This window comes from Dasypus novemcinctus, chromosome 19 (genome assembly GCF_030445035.2).
Source record: "Dasypus novemcinctus isolate mDasNov1 chromosome 19, mDasNov1.1.hap2, whole genome shotgun sequence".
Lineage (NCBI taxonomy): Eukaryota > Metazoa > Chordata > Mammalia > Cingulata > Dasypodidae > Dasypus > Dasypus novemcinctus.
Window position 1 is genome coordinate 19,234,832 of NC_080691.1, and position 22,926 is coordinate 19,257,757.

General features: G+C 64.9%; 1 protein-coding gene across 2 annotated transcripts; it reads right to left on the reverse strand.

Moving 5' to 3' along the window:
• Positions 1-257: 257 nt before the first annotated feature.
• On the reverse strand, positions 258-22,267 carry SETD1B (SET domain containing 1B, histone lysine methyltransferase). 2 transcript variants are annotated; one of them, XM_058281340.2, is made up of 17 exons: positions 22,200-22,267; positions 21,288-21,475; positions 20,964-21,062; positions 20,051-20,321; positions 17,808-17,920; positions 15,743-16,987; positions 12,176-12,997; positions 10,693-10,954; positions 10,270-10,607; positions 10,031-10,136; positions 9,071-9,526; positions 6,735-7,982; positions 5,904-6,070; positions 4,211-4,342; positions 4,007-4,126; positions 3,799-3,936; positions 258-2,761 (listed from the first exon to the last, which is right to left on the reverse strand). In XM_058281340.2, exons 2-17 carry the CDS (start codon positions 21,459-21,461, stop codon positions 2,588-2,590), a joined length of 5,865 nt encoding a protein of 1,954 aa, XP_058137323.1. In that variant the 5' UTR covers positions 21,462-21,475; positions 22,200-22,267; the 3' UTR covers positions 258-2,587. The 2 variants fall into 2 exon arrangements, with proteins under 2 accessions (XP_058137323.1, XP_058137322.1); XM_058281339.2 differs by lacking the exon at positions 22,200-22,267 and adding an exon at positions 21,932-22,189.
• Positions 22,268-22,926: the final 659 nt, after the last annotated feature.

The window sequence follows — 22,926 nt, forward strand, 5'->3', positions numbered from 1 at the left end:
GATACTTCACCTCGTTTTCTTAACTGCAGACCAAGAGTAAGGTTCTTAGATACCTGCAGCTTTAAGATGCTGGAAGGAAGATGGGAGCTGTGGAAGGTCTAACTGGGCGTGACTGGGCCCCAATTCCCACAGTCAGCCCACAGACTGGTCCGAGGGGGCCTCCTGGGGCCGGGCCACCCCTCCCTCCTGGGGACAGGGGGCTCCCCCCGCAGGACGAAAGAGAGGGCAGGGGAGGAGAGCAAGAGAGACGGCGTCTCTGTAAGAAAAGTCAGTATATTTATGGTTTGCTTTATAAAAGTTACTATAATACAATGGTACATAGTATTGAATTCACAAAAATATGAACAAATATTTACAGCAAGACACACCCACAAACGGAAACACTTCTCCTCAAAACAAGTTACAGACGGATGACAGTCTCTATGCACAAACATCCCTGGAACTTCTCGTTTCTCTTCTTTGCGGGGACAGGGGGAGAAAACAAATGCAGAAACCCCAACTCTTCCAAAGCAGAGTGTCCAATGAGAACGAAAGAATTGAAAGAAAAATGAGCGAACGCAATTCTGAATTATTGCAAACCATTTCGGGGCGGGGGGGAGTTCCTGACCTTCAGTCAAGTCCGGCTAAGGTCCCCAGAGAGCCGGAAGGTTGGGCAAGGAGGCGAGGCCAGGGCCGAGCGCGGCAGGGGGGCCCCGGTCTCCCCACACCCTAACCACCGATTCTTTCTGTGGGGGCCGGGGGTGGTGGGGAGAGAAGGCGACAGCCCCCTGGGGGCTGCTCCGGCAACGTAAATCAGCCGTCTCCACAAACTACACATTTCCACGTGTGAAAAATAAATTATTTCCTCTGTTGCACAATTAGGCAGAAAACCTCAAACGGAAGAGAAGGTCGCCGCTGTGCCCAGGTACCTGCTCTGTGTCCCAATGCCACCAATTTCACCAACTTTGAAACTGGCGGGCACCACCTCAAAACAGAGGGTGTGGGGTGAAGAAATCAAAACACGCGCGCGCGCGCACACACACACCAAAACTACCGACAAAAAAGAGAAAAATAACAATTCTTTGTACAGAATTTACATGATAACAAGCTTGACACAAGCTGAGATACCAGAGCTGGGCCGCTGCTGCCAGGGCAGGGGCGGCTCCCAGGGGAGCTCTCGTCTTGGGGAGGGCAACTCCGGTCACTACTTCCATAAATTATGTACACGCCTGCTCTGCTTTTGGGGGTGCGGGGGCCTTGTGTGTGTGTGTGCGCGCGCGCGTGTGTGTGGTTTTGGAAGTACAAAGAAATAAGCAAAAAGTTTTCCCACATGTTTCTACAAGAAACAATGTTCCCGAGAAAAAGTCCTTTGCGGCAGCCTATATACAGAAGTTGGTTCTGAACTTCAAAAACCTATTTTTTTTTCCCTTCTTTTTGATTTTATACACACACAAGAAAAAAAAATCCATGGAAAGAAAGTCCAAAGAGGATGAGGGGTAGGATAAAATATAAAAGAAAAAGAAAACCATCGAAGACTTAGATCTGAGTTTTTAAATCTTTTCCAGATTTTCCTTTCTCTGGGAGAAATAACCTGCTCACTCCGAAAATAAATATCCTCTGGCCCTCTTGGGGTGTGGGGGCTGCCAGGAGGGTGAGACGGGGTGTGGGCTGGCGGGAGCGGGTGAGGCTTATAAAACAGGAGACATGCCGCACGCACAAGGTCAGACAACCCGTAGTGGCGGGGCTGGGGACCGGCGGCCCCGGAAGCCTCTCGGGAAACGCAAGGTGAAGGTTAGGGCAGGAGAGGGCGAGGGCAGCCCTTCCCCGTGCCCCCCACCCCTGCCAGGGCCTCCGGGAGGCTCCCTCATTGCTGGCATCCGAATGAGAAAGTAAACATTGAACCCAAGATTTTGGGGGAGGCGGGGAGAGCCCAGAAAGGAAATTCCTGCTCAGAGGGGGCTCCAGGAGGTGAGGGGTGCCCCCTCCCAGCTCCCAGGGCAGACGGGGCCTTCCAGGCACGCAGTGTTCGGAGGTCCAGGCCACCAGCTCGAGCCCTCCCCGCCCCCGGCTCCCAGCCTGGGGGGTTCCGGCAAGCAGGCAACACTTGGTCAGACCGAGGCCTCGGCACGCCCCCACGGGGTCCCCTCTCGGTGATTCTGCCTTCACATTTCAACGGTTAAAATGTCTTTTCTTATGATGAAGGAGAAGACCAGACAGTGTAGCAGCATTCGTGGGAAGAGGCTGAGGATAAGAGACGGGAAGAAACAGAGAGAGAGACACCAAGAGGACAGAGAAAGACAGGCCCAAGAAGAGACAGACAGACAGACAGAGAGCGCCACCAGGCAGAGGAGTTCGTGTTGGCGTTGAACAGAAACCCGGAAGGAACTCTTTAAAGAGAGAGAGATGTGGACGGAAAGACAGAAAAGCCCTTTCCCGCTGGGGGGCAGGAGCGGCGTGGGTGCTGGGGTAGTGTTGGGGCGCCAGGCCCGGCGCGGCTGCTGGGAGGGGGGACAGCACCTGAACGGGGGCAGGAGGGGCCGGGCCCGGGGGTCCCCTGGGGTTCCGGGCGGCGGCTCATGTCCTCGCGTTTGGCACCGCGGGCCGGAGCCTAGTTGAGGGTCCCCCGGCAGTTCTCAGAGCCACAGAGGCAGGGGATCTTGACGTCCTCGATGGGGAACTTGTAGTCGTAGGTGATCTCCTCATTGACGCTGATGTGCTGCTTCGAGTAGATGACGATCTTCTTCTGCGACTCCACCGTGATCACCTTGGCGTAGCAGTTGGGCTGCGGGCAGAGTGGGTGGAGGACGGGTGAGCCGAGGACCCCGGGCCCCTGCCACCCTCAAACCCTCCTGGGGGTGCCTGAGGCCTGGCCTACTTGCCAAGTGGCCCCCAAGCCCACTGGTCACTGGCTCAGGCCTCAGTTTCCCCATCTGCAGGACAAGGATCCTGATTATTAACAACCGACGGCAGTGACGACAATGATAAGCTTCTCCCAGGGCTTCCATTTCTAGCAGAGGACCCCGAAGTTGCTACCTGCAGCCCAGGCTCTGCTTCTGGACTCCACACCGAGGGGCAGCCAACTCTTGCCCGATAAAAACCGACTCCCGAACCAGTGGCAGGAAAATCTCTCCCAGAGGACCGTCAATTCTGTCGTGCCCTAGCTCAAAACCTTCCGAGGCAAGCCACCCGTGCAGCCTTCCAGCTCCTTGGTGGGCCCTAAAGGTAAGCAGCCAGCCCCCGCCCACCAACGCGGTCCTCGCGTCCCTGACCTGTGCTACCTGTCAGCATGCTCCCGGGGCCCGCACACAAACACAAGGTGGGCCTGTCTTCATCCACTCTGCAGATGAGGAAACCGAGGCACAGGGACATTAGAGAACACACCTACGGTCATTCTCTAAATCAACACCAAGACTCAAACCCAGAGCTGCCATATCGGCCCAGGAACCAGCCTGCTCGCCGTCCACCGCGCGCTGTGTGAGCCCCATCGTCCCTGTGAGCCACGCCCACCCCTAGACCTGCACCCACGTGGGGCTGCTGGAGCTTCATTAAAATTCCATGGTCTGGAGACCTCACAGCCTCACAGGACTGGCGGCTACGTCTACCGACGGCAGACTGGAGCGTTTCCGTCGCTCTGGAAAGTTCCACTGGACTGCGCTGCCCTGGCCTGTAAGCGCCCCGAGGGCTGAGCCCGCAATGGGCAAGGAACACCCTAAGCACCAGCTCCAGGAAGGAAACCCTTCTTGGGCGCCTTCGGCCCTGGACTCGGCCACAGAAGCCTCACGCGCCCGCGGCACAGGGCCCGCGGGCCGCGGCACTCACGTTGCAGCTGTGGTTGATGAAGCGCGCGAAGTTGCCGCACTTGGTGGCGTCGATGATGGTGTCGTGGTCCACCCGGAACATGTAGCTGCTGCCGATGCCCTCGTCCTCGTAGCGCTTCTCCCGCATGTCCGCGATCACCTGGCGGGGAGCGGGCGTCAGCCTCGGCGGGTGGGCGCTGCCCCGCCGGCCCTCGCACACCCGCGCCTACCTGGCGGATGTTCTGGCCCACGTACTCGATGACCATCTCGTCGGCCGCGATGGGCTCCATGGCGAACAGGCCCCAGTCGTGGATGTGGCTCTTGCAGAACTTGAGCTTCTTCTTCCGGAACTGGGGGAGGCGGGGGGGGGGAGGGGTAAGCCCCAGCCCGGTCCCCGCCCCCCAGGCCCGGCCCCCCAGGGAGCCCGGCCTCACCTTGAGCTGGTTGAACTTGAGCAGGTCGCTGTCACAGCTGCCGGTGAAGGAGGACAAGAGGCGGCGCTGCTCGGAACGCCGCTCGGAGCCTGCCCGCGTGGAGGCGTGCGGCTGGGCCGGGATGCTCATGCCCTGCGGGGCAGGCGCGGCTGCTCAGGGAGGGCCGGCCCCCCGGCCCGGGGCTCCTGGGAGACCTGGGCCCCATCGCACCCCGGGCAACCCGCCCCACCCCAAGCTCTGGGTCCGTCACCCCTGCTTCCCACTCCCTGGCCTCAGTGCTCTGAAGCCGCCCTGTCCTCCGGCGTCACCCCCCCTTCCCTGCCCGCTGCCGGCCAGCAGGTCTCAGCAGGCTCGGAAGCTCCCCCCGGACCACCGAGAACAGCTCCGCTCTCCCCTGACTAGTCCTGTCTTTTCCCCTCCTCGGCTACAAGTCACAGAAGCCTCCACTTCTCGGCCGGGAGGAGGCGTGTCCACCTGGCCCGGCCCCCACGGCACTCGGCTTTGGGTCCTGCCTCGCGCCCCTCGCGCCCCTGCCTCCTCCTGCTCTCCCTCGCCACCGGCATCCCCTCCCCCATCAAACATCGGCGCTCCAGGTCGGCTTTTCTCCTTGCCCGACACGCTGTCCCTGACCATGGCCTTCAGTGACCACCTCCTCCCGGGTGATGCTTACACTGGGGTCCCCAGGCCAGGCCTCCACCCCACACTGTGGACCTACGTACCTCGCTGCCAGCTCTGATGCTCACAAACCCCGAAACTCATGCTGTCCCCAAGGGAGCGCACCACCTCCCCCCCCCAAGGCGGCCTGCCACTGGGTCCCCAAGCCAGAAGCCAGGAGCGCCACACCAGTCCTTGCCCTGACTTCTGCCCGTTCCTAGTCCAACCCGCCCCACATCTGGCCCCAACAGTGGCCACTGCCTCAGTCTCCCCTCTGGACCCCTGCAGTCAAGTGTGCAGCCATAGGAGCGAGCTCGAAAACCACAGCCTCAACTGCGTGACTCACCCCACCCTCAGGCAAAACCTCCCAGGGCTGGCCGCCCGAGGCAGAGGGCACCCGACCCCTTCGCCGCTGCCCGCCCCCCCCGGCCCCCACACCCGGCCTGCCCGCTTGGGCTCCTCTCCGTGCCCCGGGGCCCCTGCCCGTGCTCCCTCTCCGTGGGCCCTCCTGGGCTTGGGGACCCCCGCAGCCACGCATGGGGCTCGCTGCACCTTTCTTCCGGCCTGGCTCAATGTGACCTCCCTGGGCCCCTGCTGCGCAGAACGCCCTGGCGCGTCTGACTCCACCTCTCGCCTTCTCTCCTGCTTGGTTTTTGTGTCTCTCCCCATAGCATTGCCCTCCCTGGGAATCATGCCCAACTGTCCACTGGATTCTTTCCTATTCTCCACTACAACGTAAGCTCCAGGAGGACAAGGGTTTCCTCTTGTCCGCTGCTCTGGAACAGTGCCTGGAACACACCGGGTGCCCAGCAAATACTTGCTGAACTTAAAAAGGGAACGACTGGGCCTTCTGGAAATGCAGCTCTGCTCACGTCCCCAGCTTAAGCCCTCCCGTGGCTCGTGGCTCCGCGCTGCTCTCGGGGGCCCGGCTCACCTCCCCCTCAGCCCGGGGCACCCAGACAAGTCGCGCCCGCCATGTCCTGACCCCTCGTGCTACCTGCTGCCCCCTCCGAGTGCCTGCGGCGCCCATGGCCGGTACCTGGGTGTCGGCGGGGGGCTCGTCGGTGCTGGCCCGGCTGCTGTTGAGGTATCTGAGCTTGTCTTTCTTGTCGATGATGTAGAAGCCCTCGCTGCGCGCACAGCCTGTCACGTGCTCGCGGATCCCGTCCTCCCGCTTCTTCTTCTTGGCTGAAGAGAGGCTGGTGGGTGGGTGTCAGTCAAGGGCCACACGGACACATGGAGTCCCTCCAGGGCCCTCGGCAGCCCCGCCCCTCCCTCCCCGCCATCCTAGGGGGCCAAGGATGCCTGGCTGCGGGGCCCACGTCCCCCGCCATCGGAGCGGATAGGACTTTCTACATTTCTTACCCACTTCTTGCCTCGGTTCCCCTGTTTGTAAACTGGGGGTGCTCGTGACCCCCACCTGAATGACTAACTATGCTTGGGGTGCTGAGCAGGGCTCCGGGCACCGAGCGAGTGCTCCATCGGTTTGGTGAAGTGGGGATGACGGTACTTCAACCACAGGGCTGTGGTGACCACCGAGCGTCAGGAGGGCGCCGTGGTTAAGAGCCCCGGTTCCAGGGCCAGGTCTGCCCCGGTTCAAACCCCGGTTCTGCCACTTGGGAGCTGTGTGGCTTAGACAAGCCCCACCACCTTGCCGGGCCTCAGCGTTCACGTGTGTGAAACGGGAAGCGCAGCGGCTACACGAACGACCCTGCCCTCGCACTGGGCCGCAGAGCGCGAGCATCCGGAGGCAAGACCTGGCCCACAGAAGCGCCCGAGGGGTGCCGGCGCCAGGCCTGTGGCTCGGGGGAGGCCCCGGGGGTGCAAGCTAGCGGCCTCCGCCCCCCGCCGCACCCGCCTGGCAGGATATAGGGATGGTAGACCCAGAGCGTGTCGTTGAGCCAGTCCATGCCGTTGTCCTGCTGCAGCAGCCGCTCGTAGGTGACACACAGGAAGCGGATGTCCTCCTCGTCGATGCCGCCGTTCCAGATGTCGTACAGGATGGTCATCTCCTCAAACTCTGAGCGCGGCCGGAAGAGGGGCGGCGGGGGGGAGCGCTCAGGCGAGGCCGCCACCAGGTCCTCGTGGCGCTTCTTGGGCGGCCGGCGCCACGGCCCCCGCACCTTGGCCAGCTCCATGTCCTCCTCGGTGGCCTCGTCACGCCCACGGGAGCCTGGCGGGATGGCCTCAGAGGGCCACTGGTTCTCTAGCTCCTTGAATGGCAGCTTGGTGGGCTCGACAGGGGGTGGGGGTGGGGGCGGGGGCGGCTGGGGGGGCAGGGGTGGTGGGGGGGCCGGGAGCCCCGTGTTCCGGAAGTCCAGGGTCACGGCCCGAGGGTCGTGGGTGCTGGGGAAGATGGGGGTCTGCGGCTGGCCTGGCAGGAGGAGGAGAGAGTCTCTGCCCAGGGCAGCGCCTGGCGGCCGGCCCAACGGCCCGTCCAGGGAGAGCACGGCCGGTGGGGACCGCCGGGGCCGGCCCGGCTTCCTCTTAATGGGGGGTGGGCAGGGGGCCAGAGGGGCTGGCAGCAGGGGCGGCAGCTGGGCGGGGGCCCGTGCCTGGGCCCGCAGGACGGGGACGGGCAGTGCCAGGGGCAGGGGCAGGGGCAGGGGCAGGGGGAGCGGCAGGCCCGCCTCCAGGAGCACTGGGGAGGCCAGGGGGCCGGCGCGCTCGTCACGCCGCCCGGCCGCGAGGGGGCACACGGGCAGGAGCAGGGGCCCGCCGGGCTCGGGGAAGGTGGGCGTGAAGCTGAAGTCCCGGCCAGGCGTCCGCGGGAGGCCCCCGCTGCTCAGGCTGGGGGACTGGGAGGGGTAGGAGAAGGGGCTGCTGGGCACGTGGGAGGGGCTCAGGGACAGGCCACCACCGCCCCCGGACAGCAGGGGCTCCCCGCTCGGCGTGGCCGGCACCGTCTCTGTGCTCTGCGACTTGGCCAGGCTGCCACCGAGGCTGGGAGTGCGCGGGGGCTGCTCCTCGGAGGGGGGCTCCGCAGGGACGGCAGGATGCGGGGGCTCCGGGGGGGCGGGCTCCGGGGGTGGGCTGGGCGGCCGGGGAGGCGGCAAAGGCGGCTGCGCAGGCAAGGACGGCACGGCAGGGGGCTCGGGCTCCGCTGCCAGGGCACCCTCTGCAGAGATGGGAGAAAGGCGGACTGGGGCTTCTCTCAGTCGAGCATCTGGCTCTGCCCGACGTCGAGCCTGCACCGAAGGACCCCTGGCCCTCAGAGGTCCCTGCGCTTCCCTGGCTGCAGGGGACCAGCCCTCTCAGGCTAAACTACTCAGGGACCGCTCGGCGGCCAGCGGGTGTCAGGGACGCAGCGGAGCCTGATAGATGACGGTGGATAAATCAAAGCCGAAGGGGACAGATGTGCCAGCCTTGGAAACTGTGCTCCTCAAAGCCCATTCCTAGGGGCAGGGAGAGGTGGTCCAAGAAAAATGGGTTTTGTAGGCAAGTAAAATCCCCTAAGTCTCTTTTCTGTGGGACCTGCCAGGCTTAAAGTTTCTCTTCTAGCACTTGCCGGCACCTTCGTGGGTCTTCTAATTTATTTATTACCCTCATGCTGCCCCAGGACACAAGTCCAGTGAGTGCAGACACGTTTGCCCGTTTGGTCCTCTGGTGTTTTTCTGGCAACTACATGAAATGGGCTTAATATTCAATGTCCTGCGGTTCCACAGCCAATTAACATAGAATTAAGCAAAATACAAGGGGCGCTTTCCTGAAGGACTTATCAGAAGTACACACCAGCCCCGTGTGGCTAAACACCAACCAACCAGGTTCATTCAGATCACGCTACACTGCTCGCTCGGTCCCTGGGGGCACGGCCACGTCTCGGTGCTCAGCAGCCACACGTGGCCGGCAGCCCCTGCACTGGACGGCCCAGGCCTGTGGCCCGTCCATCGCCGGGGCAAGTTCTACTGGACGGCACTGCTAGGGCCCCTGCTCTGCTCCACCCAGACAGTGTGGCTGTGACCACCCCACCCCTGGGGCACCCCAGCACCGGGGCCCTGGGGACGGGTGCCAATGTGGCCCCACCGCTGTGCTCAGGCGGCACAGGGGCCGCGTCCCGGCGCCACCAGGGGGCGCTGTGCAGGGGTCCCATCTTAAAGATCAGGAAACCGGGGCCCCGGATGGTTAGCAGGGTCACCCAGGGGAGCCTAGGCTTGCGATGGAGAGGACGTCTGGTCCCCGCAGCCCCCCAGCGGCCGGAGGGGTTACCTGGAGTGTGCTCGGGGGGCCGCGGCTCCAGCTCCTGGGCGGGGGGCTCTGGAGATAGCAACGTGGCCCCTTCCTGGCTCAGGCCCCGCTCCTCGGGGGGCTCCTTGGTGCCCACAGGCAAGGGGGGCTCCTCCCGCGCAGGGGGGTGCTCCTCGGGGGCTTCGTCCTCCACCTCGACATCCACCTCCTCTTCCGTGCCCATGGACGTCCCTGCAGGCGGCCCCTTGGTGGCCGGCGCGGCTTCCAGGTCCTCCTCGAAGTCCCCTGGGGCGGCAGGGGCCGCGGCCTCCTCGCCCTCCGCCTCCTCCTCCTCCTCCTCCTTGCCCGCGGTGGCCTCCTCTTCGTCCTCCGAGGACTCGGACGAGGACTCGGAGCTCGACTCGAACCCAGACGACTCCGCGCTCTCGCTGGAGGACTCCATCTCAGCCTTGGAGGTGGCGACGCTGGCCGTGTCCTCTGCACGGGGACACACGCACATGCACACACGCACGGGAGAGGGGTCGTCTCGTGCCTCCTGCTCCCCAGGCCCTGCCGGGCACTTTACCCCAGGTCCCAGGTGGCCTTCCGAGGTGTGTGCACACGTGTGTGTGTTCACTGGCTATGTTTTTAATTGAAGGAAAAGTCACATTACATCCAGTTAGCTCTTTTAGAGTCAGCAATTCAGCGACATTTAGGACATTCAACACATTGTGCATGCACCAGCTCTGCCTGGTTCCAGAACATTCTCATCACCCCAGAAGGACACTGTACCAGTCAGCAGCCCCCCACCAGCCCTGCCAGCCCCCCGGCTGCTCTGCGTCCCTACGGATTTGCCGGCTTTGGACATTTCCTATCAGAGGAATCCCACGACGCACCATTTGTGTTTTTGTGAACTAACATTTCAAAGTCAAAATACTTCCCACAGAACGGCATTCCCGGCGGCGCCCGGCCCCTCTGCGCTTCCGCCAGGCGCCCACTCACCTCCATCCGAGTCCAGCTCTTCCTTCTCACTCGCCTCCGACCGGGCTGTGTCCTCGTCGTCATTCTCGGACCCCTCCCGGTCGTCGCTGTCTTGGCCGTCATCGTCCTGCGCGGTGGGGACGGTGGGACGGGTTGGCCTGGGGCCCTGGCCGCCTGGCCCCTGCCCCCCAGCCCGTGTGCCCCCAGGCCCCTGCCTCCCGGGCCTCCGCCCGCCCCCGGCCTCCCTGAGCCTACCACACCTTATCCGAGGCCGAGGAGGTGGAGGAGGAGACCTGGCTCCGGGGCCCCTCCTCCTCAGCCTCGTCGTCCTCCTCCTCCTCGCCCTCCTCCTCCGTGCTCTCCTGCTCCTCCTCCTTGCCAGAGGCCGAGGACGAGGGTGAGGTTGTGGAGGAGCCGGAGCTCGACGACGCCGACGAGGACGAGGACACCGACGAGGACTCCTTCTCGTCCTCCTCACCGCCGCTGTCCAGCTCCAGGGGCCGCGCCGGCCGCCGCCGCACGCCCACGCCCTTGGCGTCCCGCTTGGCCGTCTCGCAGGGGGCCTCCGCCACGTCGCGCTCCCGCTCCCGCTCGGACTCTGCGGGGAGGAAGGGCGTCAGGGCCGGGGTGGCCGGGGTCTCGTGCTCAGCGAGGGGCGGGCGGGCAGGCGCGGGGGCGCGGACCTTCGTCCTCCTCGTCCACCGAGGTGGAGGGCCGCAGCCGCTTCTGGTCGCCAGACGAGGTCGTGTCGGGAGGCTCCTTCCTCTTGACCTTGAAGGAGGGCAAGCGAATGGCCCCGCGCAGCCCGATGCCCAGGCCCAGGCCCTCGTAGCCCAGGCCCTCGCCCTTGCCCCACGACTCCAGCAGGCACGAGGCGATGCGGTCCTTGGGCTTCGGCCTGTCTTCGTCCTTGTGCTCGCCCGACTTCACGGGGGTCAGCGAGGCCTGGGGTGCGGGAAGGGACAGTCACCACGGTTCCTGGAGCGGCCGCCGGCCCCTTCGGGAGGCCCTCCCTGAGCAACCGGCCTCCCTCTCAAGGGGAAGAGCCGCAGCGAGGAGCAGGGCTTGCGTTCCACGCGCCCGGCAGCGCTGCATGCCTGTTACTCCGTCTGCCCCCAGCACCCTACTTCGTCTCCCTGACCCTCAGCTTCCCCACCTGCAAAATGGGGCTACTCCAGCTACCTTCCTGAGAACAGCTGCTTTCACGCCTTGCAGATTGGAATCCAAAAAAACAATACACTGCAAACACACGGCTACGTCATTGAAACAAAAGAGCCACAAAACATCGCTGCTTGACTCTTCTATGCCTACCTTACTTGGTTTGAATGCGTTAGAGAAACGAGACCTACTAAGTTTATCTCACTAGGCACGCAGGAGTTGCCCCTGCCACGTGCTCTGAGCCTCAAGCAGCCGGGGCTTAGTTACGTCATGAAGGGCACCGTTAGCAGAATAACCGTGACTGTTGCCAACGGAGGGGTCAGCACAACTCGGTTGGGTCATCACTGGCTTTGCAGAACGGTGCCTACCCTGCCACACAGCTGGGAAGCCGGGGTGCCCGGGCGCTGCCCCCCCCCGAAGGCAGACAGCTGTCAGACACCTCCAAGCATCTCCCCAGGCAGGTAACGGGGTGCACAAACTGCCAACTGGCCACTTTTAGTAGGCAGGGGAGCAGAAGTGACTGGGAGTGAGGGTGGAAACTGAGAGTGTTCCAGAATATTACAGGAAAGGCTTTCTTTTATACACAGAACAAACTGTGATAGGCGGCTTTACGTTATTTATAAGATTAGGAAAAGGAAAGAGTAAAAGAGATAGTTTGAAAGACAGGCCTGTTAACACAGGACTCTGTGTGAAAAAGAAGGTACGAGAGATTCTGAGCCAAACCAAGGTCAAGGGGTGTCTGAGTGTGGAGCGTCACGGTGCCGCCCGAGAGAACCTTCCACAGCGACGGAAACACCCTCTCTGCACTGCCCGGTCCGGGTGCCACCAGCCACGCGGGGCAACGGAGCACTTGAGATGTGGCTACTGTGCCCAAGGCACCGGATTTTTCATTCCATCCCGTTTCAACTTAGATTTCACTGGTGCCGTGTGGCTGGTGACTACCGAGCGAGCAGTCACCAGAGCCCTCGGCGGTGCAGGGGCAGCTCCCGCCGCCGGCTGCCCACTCACCTTGGCCATGCGCTCCTTCTTGTCCCACCACTCGTCGAAGGCCCGGAAGGCCACCACCTCCACCATCTTGCGGTTTAAGTCGCGCTTCATGATGGCCTTGAGCTCCTTGAGCACGACCAGCAGCACGCCGTCCACAGTGGCCTTGTGCGGGTCCTCCTGACGCGGCACGTAGCCTGGGGGTGGCACCGAAGGGTCGAACTTGGGCAGGGGTGGCCAGGGTTGGCCGCGGCTGGGGCCGGTGCCACTCAGGGAGAAGGGACCCCGGTAGGGCGGCAGGTTGACGAACTGCAGCCCTGCGGTGGCGGCCGCGGCCGCGGCGGCCACAAAGGGGGGATAGGGGCAAGCGCCCTGGCCCGTCATCAGCCGGCTCAGCATCTGAGTTTGCATCTGGAAGGACATGGGCATGCCGCCCCACTGGCCGCCCAGCACGTGGCTCATGTCCACTTGCATCACGGGGAACAGCCCTGGCGGGAAGGGGGGCAGTGGTGGCAGGATGGGCGGGGGCGGGACGCCGGGTGGTGCGGGCAAGGGTGGGGGGGGCACCGTCACGGCCGGGTGGGCTGGGGGTGGTGGGGGCGGTGGTGGAAGAGGTGGGGGCATGGGGAAGCCGGGCTGTGGTGGGGGTGGCGGTGGGGGTGGGGGCAGTGGTGGGAAGCCGGGTGGCGGGGGCAGCGGCAGGGTCGGGGCCAGGACGGAGGGGGCCGCCACAGCCGCCGCCCCGGGCGTCACCACCATGGGCTTGGGGCAGTCGGCGCTGGTGATGGGAGCCGAGGGCATCTCATCGTCTGAGATCTCCATGTCCTCTCCTGAGGACTGCTGGCTCTGTGGGGAGAGGAGAGGGGATGAGCGGAGGCTGGGGGGCCGCTGCCAGCAGGGATGAGCCACGTGGACTCTGCAGTTCGGATCCTGGTTCCATTGCCGCTTACCCTCTCTAAGCCTGTTTCCCCATTTGCCTTGTCCCTGCCTTGTGGAGTTATCCTGAGGATTCATTCACTCAACCTGCCACCTGCTGGGTGCCAGGCACAGCGCCCAAGACAGGCAAAAACACTGTCCCCATGGAACACCTGTGACCCCAGAGGCAGGACGCAGAGGGTGAGCGGAGTGAACGTGCAGTCTACACAGGGTGCACGGGCGGGGACCGGGTGGGGTGGGGTGGGCGGGAAGTGCTGCAGGGACAGCAGGCCAGCCCCCGGCAGTCCCAGGCAATGCTCCAGGCACTTCCGGGGCGTAACCGGGTTCCTCTGCGAGGGTCTCCGCATTTACAGGCGAGGACAGGGAACCAGGGAGCCTAAGTGACTTGTCCAAGGCCACACAGACAAAAAGAGATGGAGCCAGGATGCCCCCTGACTAGAGGCTGCGCCCTCAGCTGAGACAGGAGGGGCCTGGGAGGGCTGAGGCGGCAGGGCTTGAGCGGGCAGCGAGGGCAGAGGGCAGGCCTACAGGAGGAGGCGGCTCCAGAGGGAAGTGGGGGAAGAGGAGGGGGTGCCAGTCCACCGCAACAAGCCACCTGAGCTCTGGCCAGGTCCTTACACACACACACACACATTCTCTCTTCCCCCCAACCCTGTCCCAGGCAAGGCTGAGAAGACACATCCCAGAGAGAACTCCAGGAGCCCCGAGAGCACACAGAACACAAAGGGTTAAGCCCAGCCGCCCAGAGCCAGCCAATCCCAGGAGCCCGGGGCCCCTCCCCGCCCCCACTGGTGAGAACTGGGCCCAGTGCTCCCAGTGCTCCCGGCCCATTAGCCCACCTGCTGCCACCCACTAGCCCACCGGCTGCCACTACCCTGCCTACTGCCACTAGCCCACCTACTGCCACCCACTAGCCCACCGGCTGCCACTAGCCCGCCTGCTGCCACCAGCCCTCCTGCTCACCACTAGCCCACCGGCTGCCACTAGCCCTCCTGCTCACCACTAGCCCACCGGCTGCCACTAGCCCTCCTGCTCACCACTAGCCCACTGGCTGCCACTAGCCCGCCTGCTGCCACCAGCCCACCGGCTGCCACTAGCCCACCGGCTGCCACTAGGTCGCCTGCTGCCACTAGGTCGCCTGCCGCCACTAGCCCTCTTGCTCGCCACTAGCCCTCTTGCTCGCCACTAGCCTGCCTGCTGTCACCCACTAGCCCACTGGCTGCCACTAGCCCGCCGGCATGCTGGGCCACTGGAGCAGCTGCTCTTGGGCTGAGCCAGCAGTGCCAGGCAGTTGCTCTCACTGTCCCATTTGACAGGTTATGAAACTGAGACACAGAGAGGGAAAGTGCCTGCTCCCAAGACGTTTCAGGCCCCCCCCTCCCCCCCCCCTCCCCCTCCCACTCGCGGGGCTCCCCCAGGCCTGGGCTTCTTCGGGAGTGCAGGTGCTGCTCTCCCGGCCGCCAGCAGGGGGCTCCCGCAGGCCAGCCTGGAGACGCTAGGTACTCGTGTCTTGGGGCTTCCCAGACTAGCTGTCTGGGCCTCAGTCTCCCTTTGCCCGCAGACTGGTGGGAGCCCATCCCCTCCAGTTACTCTGGCTCCCAGCCCTGCACCGGCTGGTCATTGGCGGAAAATGCCATTCCACCCCCACCCCGGGGAGGGGAGGGCAGAGGGAGGGCTACCCAGGAACACCTGCACCCTCCCGCTGCTGGGCCCCTGCACACCAGAACGCGCTCCCCCAGGACCGCCCGGAGGCCCCCGGCGCCCTGGCCACCTGCGGCCCCTGCGGCAGGCCAAGTTCCTCTCTGTTCCTCCCTGAGGCAGCCAAGCCGGGCTAATCAAAGGCTCGGGAAAGGGGCACCCTCCTCGCTGCCACCCACAGGGCTCAGGGCTCTGTCCCAGCCCCTGGCTGCGCGTGCCCGCCGGGCCCAGGTGGGCCCCAACCCCGGTCCTCCAGCGAGGGCCCGGCCAGGGGGGACCTAGGGCACCCCAAGGGTGTGTGGATAAGGCACCCCCCAACCCTTGGTTCGGACTTCCTGAGCTGGAGGTTTGGGCTAATGAGCCCCCAGATGAGGGTGTAGCCCCCCTGCTTCAGGGAGCCGGCCTTCAGCCCTTGGAGCCAGTGGGAGAGGGAGAAGGGGCCTTGAAGGTCCTTCCCTGCCACCGGGCTCGAGGGCTCCACGTGGTCTAAAGCAGCACAGTGCACTGGCCAAGCCAACTCCTAATCAGCCTGTGTGGCAGAATCAGGCCTGATCGCCACCAAGCCACCCAGCAGAGAAGCGGGCCCAGAGCCATCCCCACAGCCCATAACTCTCGTTGGTCTCAGCAAACTCCTACCAAAGAAGCTCAAGTCACAGCTTTCCCTAGGAAACACAGTGATTCTCCTTACCTAACAAGGAGAGCAACAGAACTAGCCCATGTTGCTCTTCTCTCCATGGCTGCCAGGGAGCTCAGTGTCCCACCAGCTGTTCAATCACTGTCCCTGGCGTTGTTAACATCCTCTTTTATTCCCTATAGTCAATCCGTTCTTTGGGCTTTTCTAGCCCTCTTGCCTCTGTACCTTAGCTAGTTAACCTAAATGTTTCAAGAGAGAAGGAAAGAGCCCAAGACAGACAAAATCACTCCCAGACAGAGACAGACAGACAGACACGGTGGTACCTCATCCATCTTCTCCGAGGTCGGGGTCCTGTCTCCAGCCAGCTCCAAGGCCACACTGGCTGACGGGCCCAGAAGACCGGAAGGATCTGGGGGGCCTGGCTCAGGAGGCGGCCGGGGCCCCAGGCCCAGGTCGAGCTCGTCGTCCTCGTCTGAGTCGGGCAGCGGTGTGGGGCTGATGTCCTCCAGGCCAGTGCTGGAGGGGCGCGAGGAGGGCGGCGTGGCACCCCGGAAGCTCAGCTGGGAGCCGGTGCCGAAGGCGGCCAGCGGGGAGAGCTGGGAGGAGGAGGAGGAGATGGGGCTGCCCTCCAGCTGCAGCTCGGGGTCCGAGTCCTGCTCCCGCAGGAAGGGCAGCTTGGTGCGCTGCTCCTTCAGCAGCATCTCGATGCGCGAGTCCAGGCTGTCGTGGGGCTTCTCGGGCCCTGCCGGCGACGACTCCAGCGTGGGCGTGCCGGGGCTGTCGCAGGGCTCCGGGCTCCAGCCGAAGGTGGCCCGGCCCCCCAGCTCCATGCTGTTGGTGTCGGGGGGTGGCGGGCCCGGCGGGGTGCCCGGCTTCTCCTTGGCCAGAGGCTCGGTGGGCGGCAGGGGCGGGGGCACAGGTGCCCTCCGGAACTCCCCGCTGTCACGGGCCCCAAAGGCCGCAGTGGCGGCGGGCTCTTCGGGGGGCGGGGGGAAGGGGGGCGCAGGGGTCTGGTACGGAGAGAACGCTGACTTGAACGTGACTCCTGGGGCGGGAGCGGGTGTTGCCTGGGCGGGCGGTGGGGTGTGGGCGAAGGCGGCCGGCTCCGGGGGCTGGCCCTTGTAGGGAGGGCCACCGCTGCCCCCGCTGCCGCCGACGGTCCCGAACGGCAGGTCCGAGGAGCCCCGGAAGGCAGCCGCGGCCCCGGGTGCGGCCGGGATGCTGGAGGAGTTGTGGACATAGTGGTGCTCGTGGCGGCGGTTGTAGGCGTCCGTGAACTTGCTCTCGTGGCGCCGGGCCTTGAACGTCGCGGTGGGGTCTTGGCTGAAGAGGTAGGAGGGCGTGGGCTGGCGGCTGGAGTAGCTGGAATCCTGTGAGAAGGGGGTGCCCAGGCGGGGCGTGAGGGGCGTGCCCTGCCCGTAGGAGTTGGGTGTGTCCAGACGGCAGCTGGAGTAAGCCGTGTCCTGGGAGAAGGGTGTCCCGCCGCTATTGGGGGTGACAGACGATGAGCCGGAACCACAGCCCGCAGACAGGCTGCCATCCTTGAGCCGTTTCAGGGCATCTGACAGCTAGAGGCAGAGAGGCATGTGAGAGGCCTGGGGGAACGGGCGGCGGAACGGGGCCGCTGTCCCTCCTCACCGCAGCTGCTGGGGAGCTCAGAGCCCAGCTGGCTGCTCTAGACCCGCAGCACGGGAAGAGGACAAGGGGTACTGGGATGGTCCTGACCTTTCTCTAATCTTGGGGATAGCTGATTATCCTCAAGGAATCTTTTTTTCATGATTCCAGAGACCAAGAAAAGAGAAGACCCTGGCTTCTTGGTTTGAGCTGGGATTTCCTCCTGGTCTCATGCTGTCCGAACTTTCCAAGCGGAAAGAACTATCATTCTGGGAGAGAGGGGACAGTCTTGGTTTCCCTACTTGTCGAGGAGGATTTCTAACGGCACCGCGTAATGTTTTAGGATTTAGATAGAGCTGCAAGGTAAAAGCGTCTAACGCACGACCCACAAGCAAGCCAGGGCTTCACTGTGGAAGGACTGCTCCCGAGGCTGACTGGCTGACGCAGGTGTGTGCCCCGGAAGGCAGGAAGTCAGGAAGGCATCAGTTTTGTTCTGGAAGGGTGGGGGCCTGAACTCTGCTTTCTGAAGGCAGGGGCCCAGAAAGCACAGGACGGCAGGCTCCGGGACCCTGGGTACAGCAGCATTTTGGCAGCACCACAGGAGAACCCAGCCGTGGGAGGGGATGGTGGCTGGAGGGAGGGGGCCTGCGCTGGAAGGCTGGGGGACAGGGCCAGTTCCAGCCGGAGCCGCGCTGCAGGGGATTTGGGAAAGTGGGGCTTTGAGACACCCCCTCCCAGCCAGAGCCAAGCGAGCACGGCCACCGCAGCACCCACCTGCAGGGCCTCACCCCCGAGGGGAGACACGGCGTCCAGTTCGCCCACGGGGAGGGTCTGGGGTGTGTAGCGGCCTGTGACCAGCAGCTCGTAGAACCTCATGCGCGTTTCCCCTGCGGGATGGGGGCGCAGGAAAGCGGACTCAGAGGCTCTGGGCTGGCCCAGCACCCACAGGAACCCAGTGTCGAGCATCCTTGTGGGTCCCTCAGGCCAGGGACCCCAGGCCGGGGAAGTGGCGTGGCCTTGGGTACATCCCACCCCTCCTGCCCCTCAGTCTTCCTGCCCGGCTCACAAAGCTACTCAGCTGCAGAGTTCTCCCCATCCCGAGATTCAGGTTAATGCCCGGGGGGGCTGTGACGCCCTCCAGCCTGGAAATGCCACCCCCAAAGCCAAGTGCTAAGCCACACGTGGCCCCCTCCTTGTGGCCCGGGCCAGGGCGCCTAAGGAGAGAGGCAGGCCTCCCCCACCCTTTCGCCTTTCCACCCAACAGGGAGAGGCTCCCCTCGAGCAGGAGGAGGGGGAACGCGGGGACCCAGAGGTGAGGTGACTATCTGCCAACCTATCTGGGGCCAGATGCCCAGCAGAGTTTGCAAAGCTCACTCCAGTCCCATCCAGGAGTGTATCCCACAGGCCTCCGTCACAGCCCCTGCCTGGGGCATTGTCACGCACAGCCCTGAGCTGTAACCCCCCTCCCCGCCCTCCCCCAGCTGGGAGAGGCCTTTATAGACCAGGGGCCCCAGATTATTGATATTTATAGAGCCCTCAGAAGCAGCTGTTTACATATGCAAAGGAGATGCATTCCTGGAGTTACACTTTACTGGGCTCTTTCTTGAAATACAAACTTTGTTGGCAATCTCTGAGAACCTTTTTTAACTTCTTCCTTTTTTTTTTTTTTTTTGCAGAAATGAAATTTTGATAAGAGCTGGTTGCTCTTTAAGATGTGGGGATGTCGTGGAGGCAGGGCCTCCACATTTGATTCTCAGGGACAAAGCAGACTGCAGCTACTGGGGGGTGCAGAGGGTTCAAACGGTCAGTACCCCCTCCCCGGGACTGAGAAGCTAGCAAAGGAGGCGGGAGAGCTGTGGGTACTTGGGGACCGTGGGCATGTCCTGAGGAGACTGAGATCTAGGCACAGGCTCAGCAACTGTTTAGGAGACCTTGGCAACAACTGGCCTGGCCTGGAAGACCCAGTCAGTCTGCCTTCATTATGGAAAAGAATAAAGGGAGCTTTCGGTTTTCCTTCTTGAGTTTGGTGTGCCTGGGTTTCCCCTACAGCCAGGTGCTTGAAGCTCCTGGAAGCAACGCACCTAAACCCTCCCAGCAGGGCTTCGCAGGGCGTCCCAAGGGACTGGGGACCCAAGTGTGTCCCGTCTGCTGCTCAAGGCAGCCCGCCCCCTGGCAGGTTCCAGCTGGAAGTCTCTCTAATCTCCATCTCCAGGACCTTCCCTGGAGGACCCACAGGCAAAACTTTAGGGGATGCTCTGGAGTCCTGCAAGCCCCCCCCCCCCCCGCCGCTGGCACCCAGGAAAAGCCTGCAAGGCCCCTGGGGGTGGGAGGTGTGGCCTCCCCAGCCTGGCTTTCCAGGCGGCTGGCCCCGGCCAGGAAGGAGAGCAGAGCGGGATTCCGGAGCAGGGGAGGTGCTGCTGTCTCTTTAAGAGAGAGGAGGCAAGACACAGTGTCAGCCACTGAGCACCCGGAGCAGCCCGCCCAGCGCAGTCGGGAACATTATCAATGAAAAGACACTCCGGGCCCAGATTGGCTCCCACTGCCGGGGGAAGGGGCAGCCTGGGCTGGGGGGAGGGGCACCCTGGCTCCTCCGAGGACTCCCTCGTTAGCTGAGGGCTCTTCTGTTCCTCCAAAGGCATCCGAGTGGCCCCCTTTGGTTCCGCCACAAATAAACAAACTCTGCCTCCTCCCCTAACGCGGGCGGCAACACTGGGGACTGTCTAAACCGAGGCCACCAGGGCTCCAAGAGGGGCCCGCCGGGGTGTCAGCAGTGGGGAAGCCTTCAGATGGCCCCTGGGGGCCCAGCGGCCAAGGACCGGCACATTTGGTAAATTATAGCCCGTCTCCTAGCAACAGAAAACACATTTAGGTCCACGTGACTCTACCCTCAAGGGGGGGGGGGGACAAAAAATAAATGAGGCTCCGGTGGGGGGACACCGCAGGCAGGGGGACCGGAGCCCGTGGACAGGCCTCCCCGTGGCTCCTCCCCGTGGGCAGGCCCGGCTGGCCCGGCTCACCCTTCGTGTCCAGCTCCACGTGGATGATGTTGCCCATGACAGAAGTGCTGTGCAGGTGCTGGACGGCCTCCTTGGCGCCCCTGACCGTGGCAAAGACCACCTTGGCAATGCCCAAGTGCTTCTTGGTCTTGGGGTTGTACAAAATCTCCACCTCCTCCACCTCCCCATACTTCTTGCACATGTCCCTCAGGAAGTTTTCGCGGATGTTATCGTTCAGCTTGGCAAATGTCACCTGCTTCGGAGGCACCGGGCCCACATAGAACTCATCGATCTGGCAGGGGACGAGGGGGAGGGGAGTTTGGAGAACAGTGAAACCGAAGGGAAAACACCACATTCCCCACTGGCCCGCCCGCTGCAAACAATGAAGGTAAAAAATTATTCTCCCCCCCCCCCAAAAAAAAAAAACGCACGCGGGCGGGCCCGGGAAGCGGAGGATTAAATCGTTTGGAACGTGGAAGTCCTCCGGGTTCGGAAGGAAAGGGGAAAAAGAAACAGTTTCTCTCTCCTCCAACCCACATTCTGGCCTCATCGCCCCTCTTGGGGTCAGGGCGCCCCCCTGGGCTAGGAAGTGGACCTCCGAAGGTCTGGGCGCCGGGGAAGGGGGCGGGTCCCGGGGCCGAGTCCCCGCGCGGGCGGGAGCTGGGGGGGCACCCAGAGCCCCCCAGCCGGCGGCCGGGACACTGTAGCAGCGCCCTGGCTACAGTTTCCCCGAGTGTTATTCTGTTTACAGCGGCCCGGAGGGGACCCCCCTGGCGGCAGCCATCTCCCCTTCCCCGCCCACACCCCCCGGTCCCCGGCCGGCGGGAACTCGGAATCCGGCCGGGCTGGGGCAGGACTGGCGTTATTTTCGAACTCGGGGGATGGGGGGGGGGGGGGGAAGAGGGGCGGTGGGGGCCAGGGGGAGGGGTCCTACCTTGAATTTGGGCACCGACAACTCCAGCTCCTTGTTTTTGGTCCAGATCCCGACGACCCGGGGATCTTCAACAATTTCCACCGGGCGGTTGCTGGACATCTGCGGGGAGGGCGGCGGGGGGGGGGGGGCGATGGGAGGGCTGGTACCCTCCTCCCCGGGGGCCGAGGGGGGGCAGGTCCCCTTCTCCGGGCACTTGTCAGACTCCGGGCCCCGGGGGGGGGGGGGGGCCGGCTGACAGTTGGCCCCGTGGGCGGGAGGGGGGCTCCCCGGGCCGGGCTGCGGGCTGGGGGGCGCGGGGACCGGGGAGGCGCGGCGGCCACTCACCGCCAGGCTGAAATGCTGCCCATCGTAGCGGTACAGTTTGTGGTGGCCCTTCTTGAGAGCCGGGTCGATCATCAACTTGTAACTTCTCCAATGGTGGTTCCTTCTCTCGCCCGAAGGGCCGGGCTGCGGCGGGGGCTGCTGGTGGTGGTGGTGGGGGGGGTGGCTGTTCTCCATGCCGTTAACCCAACCTGAAAACCAGCAAGTTGTTGTCGTCTCCGCCGTGGCGGCCGCCTCTCCGCACACACGCCGAAGACTCCCACCGAGCCCCCACCCCCTCCCGCCGTCCCCGCGCGCCCCAAAAGGGGCTGTCTCGCTTGCGCCCCCCAAAAATCAGAAAAGAAGAGCCAGAAATCAGCCTTCCGGGAGCATTCCGCGCCCGCCCGCTCGGCCCCCGGTTCGGGGCGGCAGCGCGGGGGTCCCGGGGGCCCCCCGTGCGGGGCCGGCGCGGCCCGGAGGACGCGGGCTCCGGCCCGCGGTGCCCGGCCGGCCGCCCGGCGTGGCGCTCGCCCGCCGCCCGGGCCCGGCTCCGGCGCGGGGCTGGCCGCAGGCCTCGGCGCCGCCGCCCGCCCGGCCCGGCCCGGGGCTGGGGGGCTCGGGCCGCCGGGCTGCCGGCCGCGGCCTCCCCGTGCCCGGGCCGCGCTTACATCCCCGCCGGGCGCCGGCCTCCCTGCGCCGCCAGCCAGTACATGGTGTCCCCCGCGGGAGCCGAGGCCGGGGCGGCCGGACGCGGGGCCGGGAGGGGGGGGGGCGCCGCCGCCGCGGCTGCCGGGGCCGGAGCTGCCGCCGCCGCCGCTGCCGCTGCCGCTGCCGCCGCTGCTGCTGCTGCCCGGGAGGCGGCTGGCGGCGGAGGCTCGGCTCCCAGCAGCCGCGCATCCCACAATACACCGCCGAGGAGCCCGGCCCGGCGCTCACCCTCCTCCTCTTCCTCCTCCTCCTCCTCCTCCCCGCGCCCGCCGCGCCGCTTCCCCAGGCACTCTCCCGGCGGCGGCAGCTGCGCCGCCACAGCCCCGGGCCCGGCGGCCCCCCGCCCCGCGCCCGCGCTCCCACCCTGCCGCCCCCTCCCCGGGGGGAAAGGCCTTTTTAATTTATTTATTCTGCTGGGACTTGGGTGGGGGGCTCGGCGGGCGGGGGGGGTGGGGGGTCCCCCCGGGCCCGGCGCGCCCCTCGGAGCCCGGCGTGCGCCCCGGGGCCTCGGGCGCCGCTTCCAAACTGCCGGGGCCGACGGGGGGCGCGCGGGCGCGGGGCCGGCCGAGGGCGAGAGTGTGCGCGCCCGGGGCCGCGGGGGGTGGGGGGGGAGGCGGGCGGCGACCCGAGGCGACTTGCCATCGAGGATCCCCGCGCCGGCGGCCTGGCGGGCCCGCGCCCCCTCCGCCGCGCCGAGCGGGGAGAGCGGGCCGGCGCGGCCGACCCGAGTTCACATCCCGCGCAGGGGCCCGCCTCCGCCGGGCCCGGGCGCCCGCAGCGCTCCGGGTCTTATTTGGGGAGGGTGGCGCCCCGCGATTGTCCCCGAACGCGTGCTCGGCCCCCCCCCGCTGCCGCCGGCCCGCAGCGGAGGAGAGTCCCCCTTTTCTGCATTTCGCGTTTCCTTCCCCTTTCTTTATTAAAGGGCCCGGAGAGGCGGCGGCCAATCAGCGCGCGG